Genomic DNA, 22,858 nt, shown 5'->3' on the forward strand with positions numbered 1-22,858 from the left:
TGAAGGTAGCATCATCAGAACAGATGTGACAGAGGTGAAGGAACTGAGAGAATGGGATGGAGTCCTTACAGGAAATGGGGCTGTGAGGAGCTGTAGTCGAGGTAGCTGTGGCTTGTAATAGATATTGGTGGACAGTCTATCACCAGAAATTGAGACAGAGAGGTCAAGGAAGGGAAGGGAATTGTCAGAGATGGACCATGTGAAAATGATGGAGGGGTGGAGATTGGAAGCAAAATTAATAAATTTTTCCAGGTCCCAACGAGAGCGTGAAGCAGCACCGAAGTAATCATCGATGTACCGGAGAAAGAGTTGTGGAAGGGGGTCGGAGTAGGAGTGGAACAAGGAATGTTCCACATACCCTATAAAGAGACAGGCATAGCTGGGGCCCATGCGGGTACCCATAGCCACACCTTTTTATTTGGAGGAAGTCAGAGGAGTTAAAGGAGAAATTGTTGAGTGTGAGAACAAGTTCAGCCAGACGGAGGAGAGTAGTGGTGGATGGGGATTGTTCTGCCTCTGTTTGAGGAAGAAGCTAAGGGCCCTCAGAGCATCCTAGTGGGGGATGGAGGTGTAGAGGGATTGGACGTCCATGGTGAAGAGGAGGCAGCTGGGGCCAGGAAACTGGAAATTTTTGATGTGACGTAAGGAGTCAGAGGAATCACTGATTTAGGTGGGAAGGGACTGGACAAGGGGAGAGAGAAGGGAGTCAAGATAACGAGAAATGAATTACATGGGGCAGGAACAGGCTGACACGATTGGGCTGCCGGGACAGTCCTGTTTGTGGATTTTGGGTAGAAGGTAGAAGCGGGCCATCCGAGGTTGGGCGACTATCAGGTTGGAAGCTGTGGAAGGAAGATCTCCAGAGGAGATGTGGTCAGTGACAGTCCTGGAAACAAATGCTTGATGTTCAGTGGTGGCGTCATGGTCCAGGGAGAGGTAGGAGGAAGTGTCTGCGAGTTGACGCTCAGCCTTCGCGAGGTAGAGGTCAGTGCGCCAGACAACAACAGCACCACCCTTGTCAGCGAGTTTGATGACAATGTCAGGGTTGGACCTGAGAGAACGGAGTGCAGTAAGTTCAGAGAGAGAGAGACAGATTAGAATGGGTGAGAGGAGCAGAGAAATTGAGACGACTAATGTCACGCCAACAGTTCTCAATGAAAAGGTCAAGAGCAGGTAAGAATCCAGAGGGAGGGGTCCATATGGAGGGAGAATATTGGAGGTGGGTAAAAGGATCTGTTGAACTGGGAGAGGACTCCTGCCCAAAGAAGTGAGCCCGGAGACAAAGACGGCAGAAGAAGAGTTCAGCATTGTGCCGAGCCCGAAATTCATTGATGAGGGCGTAAGGGTATGAAACTAAGTCCTTTGCTGAGCACTGTACGTTCAGCGTCGGAGAGGGGAAGGTAAGGGGGTATAGTGAATACACGGCCGGGGCTGAGATTGGAAGATGGGGTGGGGACGGAGAGACCGGCAAGGGTGGAGGGTCCTAGATGGGTGTTGGTGTCCCAGCCCCGGCCGTGTATTCACTATACCCCCTGAACTTCCCCTCTCTGACGCTGAACATTCAGTGTTCAGCAAAGGACTTAGTTTCATAACCTTACGCCCTCATCTCAATGAATTTCGGGCTTGGCACGATGCTGAACTCTTCTTCCACCATCTTCGTCTCCGTGCTCACTTCTTTGGGCAGGAGTCCTCTCCCCGTTCAACGGATCCTTTTACCCACCTCCAATATTCTCCCTCCAACTGGATCCCTCCCTCTGGATTCTTACCTGCTCTTGATCTTTTCATTGAGAACTGTCAGCGTGACATTTAGTCATCTCAATTTCTCTGCTCCTCTCACCTATTCTAATCTGTCTTTCTCTGAACTTACTGCACTCCGTTCTCTCAGGTCCAACCCCAACATTGTCATCAAACTCGCTGACAAGGGTGGTGCTGTTGTTGTCTGGCGCACTGACCTCTACCTCGCAGAGGCTGAGCGTCAACTCGCAGACACTTCCTCCTACCTCACCCTGGACCATGACGCCACCACTGAACATCAAGCATTTGTTTCCAGGACTGTCACTGATCACATCTCCTCTGGAGATCTTCCTTCCACAGCTTCCAACCTGATAGTCGCCCAACCTTGGATAGCCTGCTTCTACCTCCTATCCAAAATCCACAAACAGTGTCCCGACAGACCAATCGTGTCAGCCTGTTCCTGCCTCACGGAACTCATTTCTCGTTATCTTGACTCCCTTCTCTCTCCCCTTGTCCAGTCCCTTCCCACCTACATCCGTGATTCCTCTGACTCCTTACGTCACATCAAAAATTTCCAGTTCCCTGGCCCCAACCGCCTCCTCTTCACCATGGACGTCCAATCCCTCTACACCTCCATCCCCCATCAGGATGGTCTGAGGGCCCTTAGCTTCTTCCTCGAACAGAGGCCTGAACAATCCCCATCCACCACTACTCTCCTCCATCTGGCTGGTGCATCAACAATTTCTCCTTTAACTCCTCTCACTTCCTCCAAATAAAAGGTGTAGTATGGGTACCTGCATGGGCCCCAGCTATGCCTGTCTCTTTATGGGGTATGTGGAACATTCCTTGTTCCAGTCCTACTCCGACCCCCTCCCACAACTTTTTCTCCGGTACATCGATGATTACTTTGGTGCTGCTTCATGCTCTCGTTGGGACCTGGAAAAATTTATTAATTTTGCTTCCAATCTCCACCCCTCCATCATTTTTACATGGTCCATCTCTGACACTTCCCTTCCTTGACCTCTCTGTCTCAATTTCTGGTGATAGACTGTCCACCAATATCCATTACAAGCCTACCGACTCCTACAGCTACCTCGACTACAGTTCCTCACACCCCGCTTCCTGTAAGGACTCCATCCCATTCTCTCCGTTCCTTCGCCTCCGTCACATCTGTTCTGATGATGCTACCTTCAAAAACAGTTCCTCTGACATGTCCTCCTTCTTCCTTAACCAAGGTTTTCCACCCACGGTCATTGACAGGGCCCTCAACCATGGTCCGGCTCACCTCCCGCGCATCTACCCTCACGCCTTCTCCTTCCTCCCAGAAACATGATAGGGTCCCCCTTGTCCTCACTTATTACCCCACCAGTCTCCGCATTCAAAGGATCATTTCCGCCAACTCCAGCATGATGCCACCACCAACCACATTCCCCCCCCCCCCCACCCCGGTGGCATTCCGTAGGGATCGTTCGCTCTGGGACACCCTGGTCCACTCCTCCATCACCCCCTACTCCTCAACCCCCACCTACGGCACCTCCCCATGCCCACGCAAAAGATGCAACACCTGCCCCTTCACTTCCTCTCTCCTCGCTGTCCAAGGGCCCAAACACTCCTTTCAAGTGAAGCAGCCTTTCACTTGCATTTCCCCCAACTTAGTCTACTGCATTCGTCGCTCCAAATGCGGTCTCCTCTACATTGGAGACACCAAACGTAAACTGGGCGACCGCTTTGCAGAACACCTGCGGTCTGTCCACAAGAAAGACCCAAACCTCCCTGTCGCTTGCCATTTTAACACTCCACCCTGCTCTCTTGCCCACATGTCTGTCCTTAGCTTGCTGCATTGTTCCAGTGAAGCCCAAGGCAAACTGGAGGAACAGCACCTCATCTTCCGACTAGGCACTTTACAGCCTTCCGGACTGAATATTGAATTCAACAACTTTAGATCTTGAACTCCCTCCTCCATCCCCACCCCCTTTCCATTTCTTTCCCCCTGCCTTTTGTTTTTTCCAATAATTTATATAGATTTTTCTTTTTCCATCTATTTCCACTATTTTTAACTCTATACCTTGTATGCACGGTTAGTCTTATTCCACCCCACCCCCACTAGAGCTGTACCTTTTCTGTCCTGCCATCCATTCTTAATTAACACATTCGTTTAGATAATATCACCGTCTTCAACACCTCCTTTATTCTTTTTTGTCTGTGACATCTTTTGATTATCTGCTCCTATCACTGCTTGCTTGTCCCTACAACTACACCCCCCTCTTTCCCCAACCGCTCCCCCCCCCCCCGAAACCTTAAACCAGCTTGTATTTCACCCCTCTCCTAATTTCACTCAATTCTGTTGAAGGGTCATGAGGACTCGAAACGTCAACTTTTTTCTTCTCCACCGATGCTGCCAGACCTTTTTTTTTTCCAGGTAATTCTGTTTTTACTTTGGATTTCCAGCATCCGCAGTTTTTTGTTTTTATGGTTGTATCGCACCTGGGTAGCTATGAGAACCAGATTGTAAACTGTGATTTATGAAAACACTGCACCCAGATTGATGAAATCAATAAAAAATATCTGTGGCATGTTGTAAGTTTAACTCTGAATTTGGTTTCAAATATGATTCAAGCTGAACTGCAACTAGCAGTACCAATTTAGTTTGATCTGCAGCTCAAGGAGATCCATTGTTTCTCCAAGATGCCCTTGTAGAGTCATTAAATCTTTCTTCCCTACTCCACCTGAATCTAAAAGTAAACTATAGGAGTATTTAATCTTTTGTATAGTGAAGTATTAACCAAAGTCTATACAATTTTCAAAAAATCATTCAACCCACCCACACCACTATCATTTAAAGAAATAAAATGCAAAATAACGAGGAGTGGAGTAAAAATGGTGCATGTACCTTTTTTTTAGTTTGGTAGTAGTGTATACAGGGTGTGTGGATGGAAAGTGAAACGCTGCAATGTTTTTGCTTTGCTGTTCAGTTTACGGGAACGGTAACTGGCGCCGCACATCCTCAGGAATTGAGAATCTGTGATCTGGCCAGATAGGATAATTGTTTCTATTTAACTCTTAGCTGAAATGAGGGGCACATGTGTTTGGCACAAAAGCCAAACATTCCTTAAGAATTTTCCAACTTTTATTTCAAATTTCCCTGTGATTGATAACTTGTTCTGATAGTGTTTCATACCATTTAATGCTGTTGGCTTAATTTTTTGTTTAAAAACATGAGCAGAATTCAAAGAGAATTTTGAAAGATGTTTTTAGATCATTGAGTATTGGCATTCAACAAACATTACATTTATAATATTGCAATCTGACGTTGCACTGTTAAGTACCATTTTAACCTAGCTCACTTGGACAATATATACTTGCCTTTTAAACATGTTTGATTTTTTTTCTTTTGCTGCCGTAAGAATGGATGTTGGGAACTGCTTGTCCTTTGTGCATTCACATTGAAACAACAGTTTTATTGATTTTTCTCCTTAGCATTGGAGATATGGAAAGTATAAATAATTTAAGTGATATTTTGTACCAAGTTGTGGATGCACAAGGAGCTAGCTCCTAATTTTCCCCTGGTAGATTCTCATATCCACCAAAGCCAAGAGACTTCATCCAATCATAATGACTAACTGACTTTTAATCCATTTCAGGTGACACCTGCACTGTATGGTGCCTCCTTATAATTTCAATGAGTTTTTAATTTGAAGTAGCCAGTCTTGATTAGTTCATTGTAGGAGCTCCCAAGAAATACCTAAATGTACAATAAACTGACTCTTCTGAAAAAGCATCATACGGACTCGAAACATTAACTTTTCTTTCTCTCTCCAATGATGCTGTTAGACCTGCTGAGTTTTTCCAGCATTTTCTATTTTTGTTTCAGATTTATATCAGCCGCAGTATTTTGCATTTACGTATCCTTCTAAGGTTTTGTTTGCTTACCCTAAATTGATCTAACTGAATTTGTTTATCAGTTTGACATGAGTACTTTGTGTTTAAATGCTGTTTCAATTAAGGAAATTGTGCTATCTTTATGTTGTGCAGGAAGCAAAGTGTAACATTTGAAGGCTTCTATTTGTTCGGGCACCCAGCCAATCATTTCTTTACAAATTTCCATGTTCTTTCATCTCCCTCCAAAGCATTTTGTTTTCTTTGTACGACTGTGGATCTTGTGATACAGCCAGTTTCCTGTTGCTGTTTAAAGTTGAACTAAAAAAAATCCAAAAAGCTAGTTTATAGTATTGCTGTCCTTGTGTGTTTAAAAAAATATTTTTCAGGGAGGAGCGTGGGTTAGTGGGGTGAAGAGAGCATTGGATTACATGTGTTGCATTAACCAACATGCAATTAATAATCACTAATGTAAAATATTTTTTTGCCAGGGCCTGGTAACCCAAGCAGGAAATAGATTCATGGGTAACCTACTGGCACAGCAGGTTGGATTATCAATTAATAAAATATGTTAAGGGAGGGTTGAATCTGGGTTTGATCTTGTAGTTTCACACAATGAGGTTGTGGAGTTGAGGGGGTAGATATCGCCTCAGTTTCAACTGAATCATCTGATTATGGCATCAGATGAAAATGTATTTTTGCATTGTTCCACCTCACTTCTTCCTCTGACACTATAGGACCAAAAATATTCTGCTGTGCCTGTTGCGCATTTGTCTGCACAACACTGAAATAGACAGTCTATATGAAAATGAGATGTGAGGGACACTAACCAACTCTTAACTTCTTCCATGGCTTCATAATTTTGATTTACAGTGGAGGACTTAGCTTAAGCACACTGGCTTTTGCCATTGCAGTGCCTAAAAGTTTGCATGCTGATCATAAGTAACTTGCTTGTCATATATTTATCCTTCCTTCTGATTGGGGTATAAGCAGCCTTTTGTATTGAAAATGTTGATGTTTGAAATCCAGGCCTGTTATATGTAACCGCAATGCCATTTTGGGGCCACCAGTAATTTTGCATCAATTTAAAAGAACTTTTACAAAGGTGATATAGAAGTATTTTTCTAAAAAAAAAAGGTATTCTAATGTAGTTGCTACATGAGTAAACTGGTAATCCAGAGAATGAGAGTTCAGATCCTACTATGGGAGTTTGAAAATTTGACTTCATTTTTATTTAAATCCAGAAATAAAATCAGTAAATGTAAATTTTTCTGAAAAAAAACAACTGCTTCGCTTAATACAACTAATTTAAATTAGGAGTTTGGATTAAACAGGTTACTTTGAATCTAGAAGATTAGAGATGGCCAGGGTGTGGTAAACTAAGCAGGAAATAATTTGAGGTGTTTAAGGTAATTAAAGGATTTGGGAGGGTAGATGGAAACTATTTCCTCAAATGGGGAGTGCAGAAAGTAGAGCTAGGCTGTTCAAGATGATGTCAGAAAGCACTTCATTCAAAGTTAGTGAAATATATGGAAGGTTCTCCTCAAAAAGCTCTTGAAGCGAGAATCAGCTGTATCAAACAAGTTGTATCAAGACAAAAACAAAAACAGAATTACCTGGAAAAACTCAGCAGGTCTGGCAGCATCGGCGGAGAAGAAAAGAGTTGACGTTTCGAGTCCTCATGACCCTTCGACAGGCCAGTCCACCATCAAATTCTCACCATCTAGGCGTGGGCAATAAGTGCTGTGCTTATGAGCAGCACAGATCTCGATAAATAATATACATTTATTTATTCGGGTTCCAAGCTCAGGTGAATGTTTGTGACATGAAATTATTTATAGCATCGTGCCTACAATAATATTAGCTGACAGTGCATTCTACATTTGCAAGCAAAACAGTCTAGCTCATATATCGCTTCTACCTAACCTCCAGAGACTAGCAGTGAGAACAAAAAGATGTAAGTATTCAAAATGTTGGTTTTATTTCAGAATTGGTTTCAGAAAGGATAAAAGTGAATTGATATCCAAGTAAACCCTTAAGTGGTTTGTGCCATCTGCATACCCCAGCAAAAGCAGAAAATTGTTTAAACAGGGAGCTACTTTTTTTAGCTGCCTGTTTAGTTGTAGATAATTTTTGAGGAAGTGAGAGCACTCAACTTCTGACTCCATGTTGAACTTTTCTGCCTCTGATTCGTATGTCTGCAATAATGGGCGGGAGCAGAAGCAAGGTATGCTCATTGAGTCTTTAGTTCTGCCTTTGAGTTGATTTGGTTGGATGATGCTGAAACAATCAATTGAGGTGGCAGGGAATGATTTTACTTAAATTCTCAACATCTGGTAGAATCATCCACTGTCACAGTCATCAGTGTTACTTAATACTCTTTCCTCTGAATCAGAAGGTTGTGGGTTCAAGTCCTTATCCTTGAACGCAAGCATCTAGGTTGACATTCCAGTGCAGTACCGAGGGACTGCTGCACTGTCAGAGGTGCCATCTTTCAGACAAGATGTTAAACTGATCTGCTGTCTCTGGTGGTTGTAAAAGAATACGTGGCACTATTTCAAAGGTGGTGTGGGTGGGCGGGGGGGTGTTTTATCCATGGTGTCCTGGTCAATATTTTTCCCTCAATCAAGATCACAAAAACAGATGAACTGATCATTATACAGTGCTGTTTGCTCTGGTCATTAAAGGCGCTGTAAATGCAAGTCTATCTTTTCTGTTTATTTAAATCCCTAATATTTCAACAATTGTGCAAATAAATGCAGGATGAACTGACTGACCAAAATTGCATTCTACAGCTATCCTACAGACCATGCTGACTTGTGTTTGAACAATCCTTTTTGATAGGAAACTGGATCACTTTTATCAACTCTGCTTTTAATTCTGCTTCCAAGTTGTGTATTGTAATCATGGTGTCCCACATGAATTCTGATTTTGATCCTATTTTAATTTCCAATTTCTGGTATCAAACCAACGTATTCTCTCCCCACCCTCCCTTTTTCATAGTTCTATTGATTTGTATTTAATATGAAATAATTTGAAAATTAAAACCAATTATTATAAAAATTGAGAGTTGATTTCTGTCACAGCAATTATCAAAATTAAAGAATCCGCTTCTGCATTTTCCTAAAACTTGCCTGCTTAATGCAGACCATGCTGAAACTGTGTCTTTGTTTGAGATTATGACTAAGTGAATACTACACCTAACTTTTATTCTCTGGATGTGGGTGACCCCAACAAGGGCACATTTATTATCCATCTCTATAATTGATAAGAGATCAATATGCTTACTACAGCTTAGAAATTTAATGTTGCATAGAAGAAAGCTTTGCTGTCATATTTGTTCACTGTGCACAAAGCAGACCTTTTTTTATTATAAATGTGTAACAGTGCCTACAGCTGCTTTTTTTTTTTCAGTGATTCAGTTGGCCTATAATTCCCCAGCTCCATAACGTCTCCACCAGTGCTTCTCTGCAAATGGATATTCAGTCATTTATTGGAACTGACTCTTTTTAAAGTTTGATTTAGTTTTTAAATAATTGAGATTTTAATAGGTAGAAGGATACAGCTTCTCCGCCTCCTTCCCCACCCCTCCAGGATCCATCAAATAAGTATATACGGCCACAATTGTGTTTGTCACTAAAATCAGGCTAGTCACAGGAACGGGACTGGAAATCCATACAAAAATGCTTATTTTTAAAAATAACAGAAAATGACGGAAAAATATACATACAGAAACATTTACTATAGACAAATCAACCAAGCAGGCTGTTTCTTATTGATCTAAATACTTTACAATATTTAAAATCTTATTAGAAGGTTTCTAGTGCCTTGTAGCCCAAAAAAGTTTATTTTGAAAGGTTGAGCCAACACCCAACTGTCCTTGAGCAGGTGGTTGGAGGCTGCTGCCTTGAACTACTGCAACCTGCATGTTGTCTTCCATACTGTTAGTTGGTGAGTTCCTGGATTTTGATCCAGTGACGATTAAGGAACATGGATTTCCAGGTCAGGATGGTGTTAACTTAGAAGGGAACTTTGATTGTGTTCTTGTATGTCTACTGCTCTTTGCCTTCTATGTGGTAATGGTCACGGGTTTTGGAGGAGGCGTTGCAAAAGCCTTGACAGTTGTAATGCATCTTCTAGATAGTACACTGTGTACTGATGGGGAATGAATGGTACACTGTTTACCACCTTAAACAATGAAATGGACTGCTTTGTCCTAGGTTATGTCAAGCTGCTCGAGTGCTGGAACTGCATTTACCCAGGCAAGTGGATTGCATTCCATAATATCCTGGGGTTTACCATGGACCAGAAACTCAACTAGACTAGCCATTTACTCTGGCTACAAGAGCAGGTCAGAAGCTAGGAATCCTGCGACAAGTAACTCACCTCCTGATTCCCCAAAGCCTGTCGACCATCTACAAAGCACAAGTCGAGAGTGTAATGGAATACTCTCCACTTGCCTGGATGAGTGCAGCTCCAACAACACTCAAGGAGCTCTACACCATCCAGGCAGGACAAAGCAGCCTGCTTTGTCAAATTAAACATTCACTCCCTCCACCACTGATACACAGTAGCCACACTGTGTGTCAATGTCTTACTAATTACGTTGTTACGGTTTAATGACAATTACAATGTTAAACAGATGATGGGTATTTGTGCACTGAGAAATGGGGATAGGCTGACTTGAGTTGGGCCAAGTTGAGTGGTGGCAGCTGTGGTTAGGGCAGTATGTCCTGCAAGGCGTCAAAGCAGTTGCTGACTAAAGTCACCAAGAAGTGGAGGAAATCTTGCAAGCAGAGCTATTCCACCTGTGTGCCGGGTGTTGACCCAGGTCCACCCTTCCACCAGGATCTCGTCAAGGCCATGAGTGTCACGAACTCCTTGGTTTTTGACATTTCCGAGCTCATCGCTGCCGAGGCCTCGCACCTCATTGCCTACAGCAAGCACCACACCATCTCAGTCAGGGAGATCCAGAGCACCAGGGGAACCGGTCAAACACGGCACCTCCGAAGGCCCAAAATTGGTCACCAAATATACCAACTCCATTTAGGTTGACTATTCTGAAAATTATAAATGGGGATAGCTGGGACATTGATGGTACGGAGTAGTGTTTGCTGTGAATTAAATCAATAAACTCTGCAGCAAAGAAAGCTAAGTGTGTACCATATACAAGATGCACTGCAGCAATTTGCTAAGTTTGCTCTGCCAGCACCTTCCAAACCCACAACCTTGTCTACCTAGAAGGACAAGGGCAGCAGACTCGAGGTAACATCACCAGCTGCAATTTCCTCTCCAAGATTCAAACCATTCTGATGTGGAGCTATGTTGCTGTTTCTTCAATGTCACAGGATCAAAATCCTGTAACTCCATTCCTAACAGCAATGTGGGTGTGCCTGCACCAGATGGACTACAGCGGCTCAAGAAAGCAGCTCACCACCACGACCTTCTCAAGGCAGTGGGGGATGGGCAACAAATGCTGACCTTTCCAGTGACATCTGTAATGGCAGGTGGCATTTGTGAGGCTGATCAAATCCACAAGGGAAACTTGGCCATGCTATCACAATGGTTTTGCAATTTGTATTTATTACGAGAAGGTTTGTGTGCTGAATTCAGCAGTAATGAATCCACAAACACCTTAGGGATTTTAAAAATTAAATTAAAACATTTACTAACAAAAGAGAATAAAATAAATACATAAGATTATAGTTACTTAATATTATAACAATTCCCAAAATTCCTAATTAACCAGACTCCCAACTACACATCCACTTTAAGGCAACAGCCCAAAATAGATTTTAAATTTAAAGGCAACCCAGCAAGGTTACCACAAGGCCCCAAGCAACAGTGGAATTCCAAAAGCTTTTAAGACAACTTTGGTTCTGAGCAGCAGACTTCTGCAAAATGGCTAGAGTCTTTTCCCCAAGTCTGTTTCATATGGTGTACCTTTTCAGATCTCAAACGGCCACCCTACATGTTACCTTCCATCCTTTTAAATATATTTCTCCTTATTTAATCTGTAAATCCCATTGTTCTCCCATGCCTTTGGAATTTATTTTCCCCATTAAAAAATTTATGTTGTCATTATGGCCAGCACTTCTGGGGAAAAATCAACATCATAATCTTGCCATGTGTCTTTAAAAATCCAACAACTTTTCCCCTTATCTAAAAATGCAAATTTCATTCACACCCTATTTGCTGGCTATACCTGAACTCACTCATTAGCATTTCAAATGCCTTTTTACACCTAACTCTTTTTGATAAGTTAACCTTGCAGTGTATCCGTCTCTAAATTAAATCAGATGTGCGTGCACGCGCACACATGCACATCTACTTTACAATATCCCCTAATAATATTATGAAAAATATAATGGTTTCGTGACACACCTGCACCCCATGAATTGAAAAACCTCATGACGTGGGCTTTGTAAATAGTGGAAAGGCTTTGGGAAATCAGGAGTTGAGTGATTCAACATAGAATATCCAGCCTTTGACCTGCTCTATAAATGTGGCTGGTCAAATTAAAGTGATGTTAGGAGACTTTTTGGGACCAGAGTCAATGTTGAGCACTCCAAGATCCTCTCCCTCCTGATTGTATACTACTGTATCTGTCGCTTCTGGCGAGGTGTCCTGCCAGTTGGATAGGGCAAACCCAGAGTTTGGGATGTTGGCCTACAGGTATGAGTCCAGAAGTCTAGGGAAAAGATCTCCCTATCTTTCCACAATAGTGAATAGGACTTTGACTGGGCTGGGTATTCCTTTTCTTGGGTCCAGGTCTGATGCCTAGTTTGATGCCAGGTTGTTCATCTTTGCTTGTGCTTTGTCAGAGCATTTTGGTCCATCTGAGAGGCTTGCTAAGCCATTGCAGGAGAACCGTTAACAGTCAACCACACTACAGTTGATCTGGAGTTACATAGATAAAATTTTTTTCCCTCAAGGACATTAGTGAATCAGATGGATTGTTGTAAAAACCTAATAGTCACCATTACTGATATTGGCTTTTTATTCCAGATTTATTTGTTTAACTGAATTTAAATTCCCCAGCTGGGATTTGCACTCATGTATCTAGATTCCTAGTCCTGTAATACAGTCACTATGTTACAGTATGCTGTTTATTTCATTCAGGATATTCTATCACATGTAAGAGCAGCACTTGTGTACAGTGGCTTAACTATTGATGTTCCTTTTTAAATTCCTTTCATGATTAATAACGAGTTTTTGTTGAAAAAAAGGGGTTGCTGATACTTTTAATGTTCCTAGAACAAATAAAATCATATGCATCTGTAAATCACATCATCAACATCAAACTGTTCAACCAAGGTTGTACTAGGACTTAGGAAAGGAATTGCAAAAATTTAAAATTAGCAGTGACTCTTCTATTTTTGCTTGGTTGCTCTGTTTCTCACTATGTCATATGTGCAAAGCTTTTAATCAAATGCTTATTGCAAATTGTCCTAAAGATCATGTGCTTTTTGCATGTTATTAGACCTATGAAGTAGTCATAATTCATTTTGGGTGCTATACAATTTGCAACATTTGTGATCAAAAGATGACAAATTGAACATGGCTCACAGGTGTGCACATGTCAACTTAATTCACCCAGGAGGCTTGATAAGTAGGTATGAAATTGCACTGATTTGAAATGGAAATTAAATTCCACTTCTGATTCCAGAACTTTTAAAGTTCAAACTAATCATAGAAGTTGCAACATCAGCAAGTCATTTGGTCCAACTCATCCATGTTGGTGTTTATCCTCTACATGAGCCCAAATCCCATGCAAGCACGTAACATAAGAAAAAGGAGAAGGCGTAGGCCATTTGGCCCCATGAGCCTGTTTTGCATTCAATAAGAAAATGGCTGATCTGATTGTGGCCTCGACTCCATTCACCTGCCTGTCCCTCATAACCCTTGATTCCTTTGAAGATCAAAAATAATCTGTCTAACTCTGCCTCGAATATATTCGATGACCTAGCCTACATTAATCTCCGGGGTGGGGGGACGATTAAACTTCCCCATATCTCACTTTTTTTTTAATATGGGAAATCTCTTATTCTGAAACTGTACCCCCTAGTTCTAGATTCCCTGATGAGGGGAAACATCCTCTCAGCAGCTACCCTGTCAAGCCCCCTCAGAATCTTATATGGAATTAGATTACCCCATATCCCTAGTCAAGCTGTTCTAGTACAGCTACAACATGGGCATCTACCCGACAATGTGGAAAATTGCCCAGGTATGTCCTGTATGCAAAAAGCAGGAAAAATCTAAACTGGCCAATTATCACCCCATCAGCCTATTCTCAATCATCAGTAAAGTGATGGAAAAGGTCATCAACAGTGCTATCAAGCGGCTTTTGCTTAGCAATAACCTGCAGCTGGTTGGAGTCGTATCTAGCAGAAAAGAAGATGGTTGCGGTAGTTGGAGGTCAATCGTCTCAACTTCAGGACATGACTGCAGGAGTTCCTCAGAGTAGTGTCCTAGGCCCAACCATCTTCAGTTGCTTCAACAATGATCTTCCCTCCATCATAAGGTCAGAAGTGGGGATGTTCGCTGATGATTGCATAATGTTGAGCAACATTCACGACGACTCAGATACTGAAGCAGTCCATGTCCAAATACAGCAACATCCAGGCTTGAGCTGACAAGTGGCAAGTAACATTCATATCACAAGTGCCAGGCAATGACCATCTCCAACAAGAGAGAACCTAACCATCACCCTTTGATGTTCAATGGCATTACCATCACTGAATCCCCCACTATCAAGATCCAGGGAGTTACCATTGACCAGAAATTGAACTGGACTAGACATATAAATATTGTGGCTACAAGAGCAGGTCAGAGGTTAGGAATCCTGTGGCGAGTAACTCTCCTTCTGTCTCCCCAAAGCTTGTCCACCATCTGTGAGGCACAAGTCAGGAGTGTGATGGAATACTCTCCACTTAGCTGGATGAATGCAGCTCCAACAGCACTCAGGAAGCTTGACACCATCCAGACAAAGCAGCCTGCTTGATTGGCACCACATCCACGAACATTCACTCCCTCCACCACCGATGCACAGTGGCAGCAGTGTGTACCATCTACAAGATGCACTGCAGAAACTCACCAAGGCTCCTTCGACAGCCACAACCACTTCCAAACCCACAACCACTACCATCTAAAAGGACAAGGGCGGAAGAGGCATGGGAACACCACCACCTGGATGTTCCCCTCCAAGACACTCATCACCCTTAGAAATAGTTCGCTGTTCCTTCAATGTCGCTGGGTCAAAATCCTGGAACCCTGTCTCTAACGGCACTGTGGATGTACCTACACCACATGGACTGCAGCAGTTCAAGAAGGCAGCTCATCGCCACCTTAAAGGGCAATTAGGGATGGGCAATAAATGCTGGCCTAGCCAGCAACGCACACATCCCTTGAATGAATAAAAAATAATCCTTCTAAACTCCAATGAGTATAGGCCCAACCTGCTTAATGTTTCCTCCATAAGGCAATTCTTTCATCCCAGGAATCAGCCTAGTGAACCATCTGTGAACAGCCTCCAATGCAAGTACATCCTTAAATAAGGAGACCAAACCTGTATGTAGTACTTGAGGAATGGCCTCACCAATGCCCTATATAGTTGTAACAAGACTTCCCTACTTTTAAGTTCAATCCCCCTTCATAATAAAGGCCAACGTTCATGTGCTTAGCCAGTTCCTTTTCATTTCAATTTCCTTTTTTATTCAACAAGTCACTATTCTTAAATTAATTTCAATCACTAGCATTCATAATACAATCCATAGTCTTGCAGCTTTCTTCTTCAGAAAAGCTAGGTGCCCTCTGTCCTGAATCTTAGATCTATGTGCTCTCATTTAGACTCTTCAGTCAGTAAAAGCAATCTCTGATTCACTCAACTGTAGAATTCCTTCATTTTTGAACACCATCAACAATTTCTCTTGATCACCTCTACACAGTTGCACCAGTTTTCATTAGAATAATGCACTCTTGTTCAGTCATGTAATACTGAAAGTACCTTGGGACAATTTAAAGTTTTATGAAATCTTTGGGTGTCATTGGCAAGGTGGGTTAGAACTGCTTTGGCTTGTTAGGCTAGATTAGGCTTGGAGTGGACCTTCAGCCCCTCCTTTTTAACTCAAATGAAAGTGCTACCAACTGTACCAGGCTAACATTAGTATGGTCAACAGTTTCTAAAGCCTTATTTAAACTAAAGCAGTAGTTTTAAGGCAGCAGAAAAATGATACTTTTAGGACCGAGTGAAAATTCTCAGTTTGTGCTCCTCTTGCCTCCATTTTCACTTTGTATTTTGTGCTCAAACTTCATGAAAAGTATGTACAGTTGCAGATTGTAATTCTGATGGATGCAATCTAATCTTCTGTATCCACTTGATTAATTCTAAACATGTTTTATCTTTTCAATGTAATTAAATTTTTCTTTAGCTATTTAAGTCCAAGCCAGAATGCTAGTTAATGACCAGAATGCTGCATTTAATACAACTTCAAAAAAAGCTATGAATTGACTGCATTCTACCAGGAATGATTACAGACCTAGTGAGGCCAAAACTGCTGGTAGGCCTTCGTCCATACATAGTAAACACCATTCAGTCATGACTCCTAACTGTGTTGCTGGTAAAAGTACTGTATGAATGGTTGTGTTTACAATTTTCTTCATTTTGTAAATTCCTAATTATGAAAGTTTGGCACTTCCTGAAATGCCATAATTGAGAATATCTGGTTGAAAAAGTTTTGACTTCATATGGTTCCTTTAGAACTGTTTCAATACTTCCTTTTAAAAGTATAAATTAGTTTGAAGTGTAGTAACCCTGTTATAGCTGTACACAACAGCTATTTCACACACTGCAAAATCAAGCATACAGCAATTGGATGATAACTGTTACTTGATTTTTGGTTCAGGAGGAATGTTTGGGGATCTAAAACCATGCTGAGATTATAGTTCTTAGTCTTAAATCAGTGCTGTTGATTGAAGTGTAAATCTCATGCCTGAAATACCTTCAATGTATTTATATACACCCGGGTGTAATACTCAGTCTCTGAACAGAATCCACCAGCTGCTGAAACATGACTGATGCAATCTTTATCCCAAAAGACATGGTAGTAAATTTGTACAGCTCTGCAGTGCAGCAAACTCAAAATGTGACTAAACCAAGACAATACATGCCAAAAGCCCTTTTTCCAAGTCTAGAAACATTAGATATTTGGCATGGTCAGCTTATTGAGGATGACCTCCATATGAGGGGTGGCTTCCATATGAGCAATAGGGTAGGCATCAGCATGTGTCAAGTTATGGATTGTTCTTCAAACTTGTACAGAATAATGTATTCTGTGTCCAAGAGCTCCTGGATTTTGCTGGCTTTAGGTTCCATTAACTGATAGCAATGTGTATTGGATTTGAGTTACCTAGGTTTAGCTTTGTTCACAGAGTACATCATGTCATCTGACTTGCCTGAGAGCAATGACTGAAATCTTAGCAACATTATTTCAGTTTGTTTTCTGTGTGGGACATAATCACATCTGATAAGGGACCCATGTTTCCTTCAAATTTAAGCTGTAAAATCTCCAGATTATTTACCTTCCCCTGGGACAAGCCTGATACGTGGCCCATTTTTGTCACTGTTGATTTAAATATAGTTTACCTGGTGCTTGCTTATTGATTTTTGGATACGTCAGCAGTATAACCTACGATATTCTGTCTTTTCACTACTGTAAATGGACTGCTCTGTAACCTGTAATTGCTTTGCTGTAGACAAGCATTTGCTCTCTTCTGAACGAGAGTGTAACTTTACCTGGCCAGTATCTGGGTAATTAGTGATGAATCCCAAGGTTGAACAAAATCCTTGTCACTTCATTTTGGCTCCCCTCCTTTATTATTAAAGCACAAATGATTTACCAGTATATGACTTGGTTTATAGATTTTGAAGCAAATCTACTAAATATTAGATGGATAAATGGAATAACTTTATCAATTTACAATAGTTATAGGCTAATCTAGCTGCTTTCAGAAACAGGTTATTTGTTTTACGATAAATTGGAGTGTGAAACGAACTTGCAAGGTTAACGTTGAGTCTTACTAAAGTATTTATTTGTCTTCAGCCTCAGACAGACAACTCAATTGAACAATCTTGCAGAATTTGAATTAGTGAAGGAAGTTTAAATTGAAAACAGGCTGTAAATCATCTTTATGCAAACAAAGACCACAGTTGCATTGCCAAGATTCAACCCTCTTAGGTGAAGAAATTTCTCATCTGTCCTAAATTGGTGACTCCTGACCCTGAGTTCTAGACTTTCCAGCCAGGGAAAACAGTCTCTCTCTGCATCTACCCTGTCGAGCCTTCTAAGGATTTTGAGTTTCAATGAATTCATCTCTCTTTTCTAAACTCCAAAGAATATTCCCATTCTATCAATCCCTCCTCATAAGATAATCCTCTTGTCCCAGGAATCAATTCAGGAAAAATTCTTACAGCTCTGCTAAGGTGAGGAAACCAAAACCGTCCGCAGTGCTTTAGGTATCATCTAATCAAAACCCTATAGAATTGCAGCAACACTTACTCTTTATAAGCATACGTGCATACACAACAGATTATATATTCTTTCCCAGAAAGCTGTGTCACAAGAACATAGAAAAGGGAGCAGGAATAGACCATATGGTCCATCAAGCGTGCTCTGCCATTCAATGCCATCATGGCTGATCTTGGGCTTCAATTCTGCTTCCATGCCAGTTCCCGATATCCCTTGATTCCCTGAGTGACACAAAATTAGTATACCCCAGTCTTAAATGTATTCAAAACTGGAGCATCCACACCCCTCTGGGGCAGAGAATTCCAAAGATTTGCAACCCTTTGAATGAAGTAATTTCCCCTCAACTCAGTCCTAAATGATTGGCCCCTTATGAGACAGTGCCCCAGCATTTTAGATTTCCAACCAGCGGAAACAATCTCTGTGTCTATCCTAATCAAGCCCCTTCAAAATGTTGTTTATTTCAATGAGATTGCCTCTTTCTTCTCAACTCAGAAAATAGAACCAGTTTGCTCAGTGCCTCATCGCAGGACAGCCTCATCCTCCCAGGGACCAATTTAGTGAACCTTCGCTGTATTGCCTCCAATGCAAGTATATCTTTTTAAACGTGGAGACCAAACTACAACACTCAGTTGTGGTCTCACCAAAACCTTGTACAATTCTAGCAAGACTACTTTATTACTATACTCCAATTCCCTTGCAATAAAGGCCAATATGGCACTTGCCTTCCTCATTGCTTGCTGTACCTGTGTTAACGTTTTGCACCCCTTGCTTGACCATACCCAAGTCTCTTTGAACATCAACACAAGTTTTTCACCTTTTCAAAAGATATTTAGCTTTTCTATTCTTTCGTCCAAAGTGAATAACTTCACACTTTGCTACATTATAATCCATCTACCATCTTGTTGCCCACTCACTCAACCTGTCTGTATTTCTTCGCATCCTCTCTGTTGAGACACATTTTGTTTTGAGGATGCATGCATAACTTCCTCCATTTCTTATGATCTTCAATCGGAGGACGGCCCCGAAGGAGCCTTTTTGGCCCCTTGTGTCCTTGCTTGCTCTCTGCTAGAGCAATTTAGTTATTACTGCTCCCCTGCCCTTTCCCCATAGCCCTGCAATATTCTTCTCTTCGGATAATTATCTAATTCTCTTTTGAAAGCTCCAATTTGAATTGAACGTCACACTCTTGGACAGTGTATTCCAGATCCTAACCACTGGCTGTGTGTAATAAATAACTAAACAAACAGATTTTAGTCATGCTACTTTTTTTTCTTTGCCATTCACCTTAACTCATTGTCCTTTGGTTCTCACCCCTTCCACCAGTGGGAACAATTTCTCTCTCTACTTTTTCCAGACCCTTCCTAATTTTTGAACACCTCTGTCAAAATTCCATCAACATTCTGAACTAAAATCTTTCATCCTTGGAAGCATTTTTTAAAATTCATTTACGGGTTATGGGCATTGCTGGCTAGGCCAACATTTATTGCCCATCCCTAATTGCCCTTGAGATGGTGGGTGGTGAGCTGCCTTCTTGAACTGCTGCGGCCCATGTGGCATAGGCATACCCACAATACGGTTAGGGAAGGAGTTCCAGGATTTTGACCCAGCGACAGTGAAGGAACAATGATATAGTTCCCATGTCAGGATGGTGAGTGGCTTGAAGGGGAACTTACAGGTGGTGATGTCACTATATATCTACTGCCATTGTCCTTCTAGATGGTAGCAGTCATGAGTTTGAAAGGTGCTACCTTAGGAGCCTTGGTGAGTTTCTGCAGTGCATCATGTAGATGGTACAACTGCTGTCACTGTGCATTGGTGGTGGAGGGAATGAGTGGCACCCCTTCCACAAACAATCTGGCAGACTGCTTTGTCCTGGATAATGCCAATCTTCCTGAGTATTGTTGTTGGAGCTGCACTCATCCAGGTGAGTATTCCACCACACTCCTGACTTGTGTCTTGTATATGGTGGACAGGCTTAGGTGAGTCAGGAGGTGAGTTACTTGCGACAGGATTCCTAGCCTCTGACCAGAAACTGAACTGGACTAGCCATACAGGTACTGTGGCTACAAGAGCAGGTTAATGTTAACCCCCCAGGATGTTGATGGTAATGCCATTTAATGTCAATGGGTGATGGTTAGATTCTCTCTTGTTGGAGGTGGTCATTGCCTAGCACTTGTGCGGTGTGAATGTTACTTGCCACTTGTCAGCCCAAGTCTGGATGTTGTCCAGGCCTTGCTGCATTTGGACATGGGCTTCTTCAGTATCTGAGGAGTCACAAATGGTGCTGACTATTGTGCAAACATCCCCATTTTTGACCTTGTGATGGAAGGAAGGTCATTGTTGAAGCAGCTGAAAATGGTTGGGCCAAAGACATTACCCTGAGGATCTCCTGCAGCCATGTCCTGAAACTGAGATGATTGACCTCCAACAACTATCTCCCTTTGTGCTAGGTATGATTCCAACCAGCAGAGAGTTTTCCCCCTTGATTCCCATTGACTCCAGTTTTGCCAGGGCTCCTTGATGCCTCTCTCCATAATTCCCTTAAGTCTTTTCTGTGCCCCCTCTAAAGACTTTGCATTCTTCTTAAAATGTGGTCGCCAGAATTGGATGCAATAAGTTGAGTCCAAACCAGTGTTTTACAAAGATGGCTCATAAGTTCCTTGCTTTTGTACTCTATGCCTCAGTTGATAAAGCCCAGGATCCAGTTTACCATTATAGCAATTTTCTCAACCTTTCCTGCCACCTTCAATGATTTGTGGACATATATCCCCAGGTCTCATTGGTCCTGCACCCACTTTAGAATTGCAACCTTTATTTTATATTGCTTCCCCCTGTTCTTCCCACAAGCATATCAAATGACATTTGTGGCAGATGAAATCTAATGCGGTCATGTCTGCCCATTCCACCAGCTTAAGCCTTGAAGTCTGTTGCTATTCTTCTTGCAGTTCAAAAATACTTGCGCATTTTGAAATTGTGTAATGAAGATGATCTGTCATATTTAAGAAGCAGAGTTTTGAATAAGAATAATGCATGAACTAAGGAACCTTTTAGGGGAAGGTTGGAAGTAAATTAAAGTTTCCTCCATCAGAAATCAGGGAAGATTGGAAGGTTTAGGGCTGACATGTTGCTGCAAATGAGTATGTTGGTAGCTAATAACAAAAGGTTGTTAAATCAGATGGCCTGCCAGAGCTAGAGTCACCCTTCATAACCTGGCATGTGACAAACACTTGGAAAAAAAATCTGAACTTTTTTTTTCACTTAAATCTGACCCTAAAGCTGTAAAATTGCCTGGAAGAAGTCACCAAAACTGACTTGGTATGAAAGTGATTGTTAAATTGGTTAGCTCTAAATGTAGTGTTAAAAGGGGTGTGTAGCTAAAACGCTGACTGAGTGGAGAGTATTTCTAATTGTTTTATGATTCTTTTTTTAGGGCACTAGATTCTGATTCCTGGGGATTTCCCAGCTAAGAATACTTGGACTTGCTCTGATAAATGGGAATCTACCAGTTAACGGCATGGCCCAGATATCCAGTAGAAATGGGTTCAAGCAGCCTGCAACAGTGGGCCACTCTGGGAAGCGAACCGTTGGTAAAGAAGAAGCTCTGCAAATGGAGGCTGAAGCCTTGGCTAAGATGCAGAAGGAGAGAAGCCAAAGTCTAAAAGAAGATCAAACAATGAAGTCTGCCAGCAGTGCATGCCAGAAATCTCCAAGTACCATCCAGGAGTATGATCTCATTCACTTCCCAGAGGCAGAAAGCTCAAAGAAACAAGCTGCTGATACCCTGTCCGACCTAGATATAGAGAAACTAACTTCAGTTGAACTGGAAAAATTGCTGTTGGACAAAAACTTTGGTCCTAAAAAAATAACCCGACCACACACATTGCCAAATACCCCTCTTGTAAGCCCATCGTTCTCCAGTCAGTTTTTCAGTCGGGCACCATTCCCTGCAGGACAGTGGACAGGTGGATTACAGAGGCCTCTCGCTCAAACACCTGGTTATCATGCAACACCAGTGACATACCCTAAACAGCCTGATCCATTTCAGAATGGTTTTGGTCCTGGACAGTCTTCATACCGACCTTCAGAGCCTGTTTATGTTGGCCTTCGTGCACATCAGTTCATGCCCTTCCCACTCCAGCCTGCTGCACCTGTACATCCTACAGGTGTTCTACCTGCTTATTCAACAGTCACACCTGAGCTTGCAAAACTATACGATAAAATAGCCAGCACATCAGAATACTTGAAAAATAGTAAGTCAAGCAGCGATTTGGAATCAGTCAGTACAATGGTTCCTAAGCTGCCGGTATGTGAAAACTCAAGTGATGTTAGCAAATTTGATTGGTTAGACCTTGACCCACTTAACAAAGCAAGGATCGAAAACCTGGAACTCTCTCAAAGTACAACCGAGATTGAGCAGAAAATCGATGCAGGTACTGCAGCCGGGGATCCTTGGGAGCAAGTGCTGCAAAAACAGAGTCCGTCAGAAAGCAGCCAACCTGATGTGAAGAGTGAGGGGGCATCATTGAAGCAGCCAAGTGGGAAATCTACATCTGGAGTTTCAGTGACACGTAGTTTATCTCTTAATTTACGGTCCACAAGTTCACAGTTTTCTGACCGAATACAAGGATTGACCACCAAAATTTCACAGGTACGAGATTGAAACTCTCACTATACCTTGCATAGTGCTTTACCTTTTAGTCTATTAACTGATGAAAAAATTT

General features: G+C 42.0%; 1 protein-coding gene across 3 annotated transcripts in view; it reads left to right on the forward strand.

The window, feature by feature from the left end:
• pik3c2a (phosphatidylinositol-4-phosphate 3-kinase, catalytic subunit type 2 alpha) overlaps window positions 1-22,858 on the forward strand; it is a 140,425-nt gene that overhangs the window by 20,548 nt on the left and 97,019 nt on the right. For all 3 annotated transcript variants that reach the window (XR_005944163.1, XM_041196872.1, XM_041196873.1), the window contains exon 2: window positions 21,568-22,785. Coding sequence is in view for 2 of the 3 variants with exons in the window: in XM_041196872.1 (XP_041052806.1) it covers window positions 21,652-22,785 (1,134 nt within the window). In the remaining variant the exon portion in view is untranslated. The remainder of the gene's footprint in view (window positions 1-21,567; window positions 22,786-22,858) is intronic.

Source organism: Carcharodon carcharias, chromosome 10 (genome assembly GCF_017639515.1).
Source record: "Carcharodon carcharias isolate sCarCar2 chromosome 10, sCarCar2.pri, whole genome shotgun sequence".
Lineage (NCBI taxonomy): Eukaryota > Metazoa > Chordata > Chondrichthyes > Lamniformes > Lamnidae > Carcharodon > Carcharodon carcharias.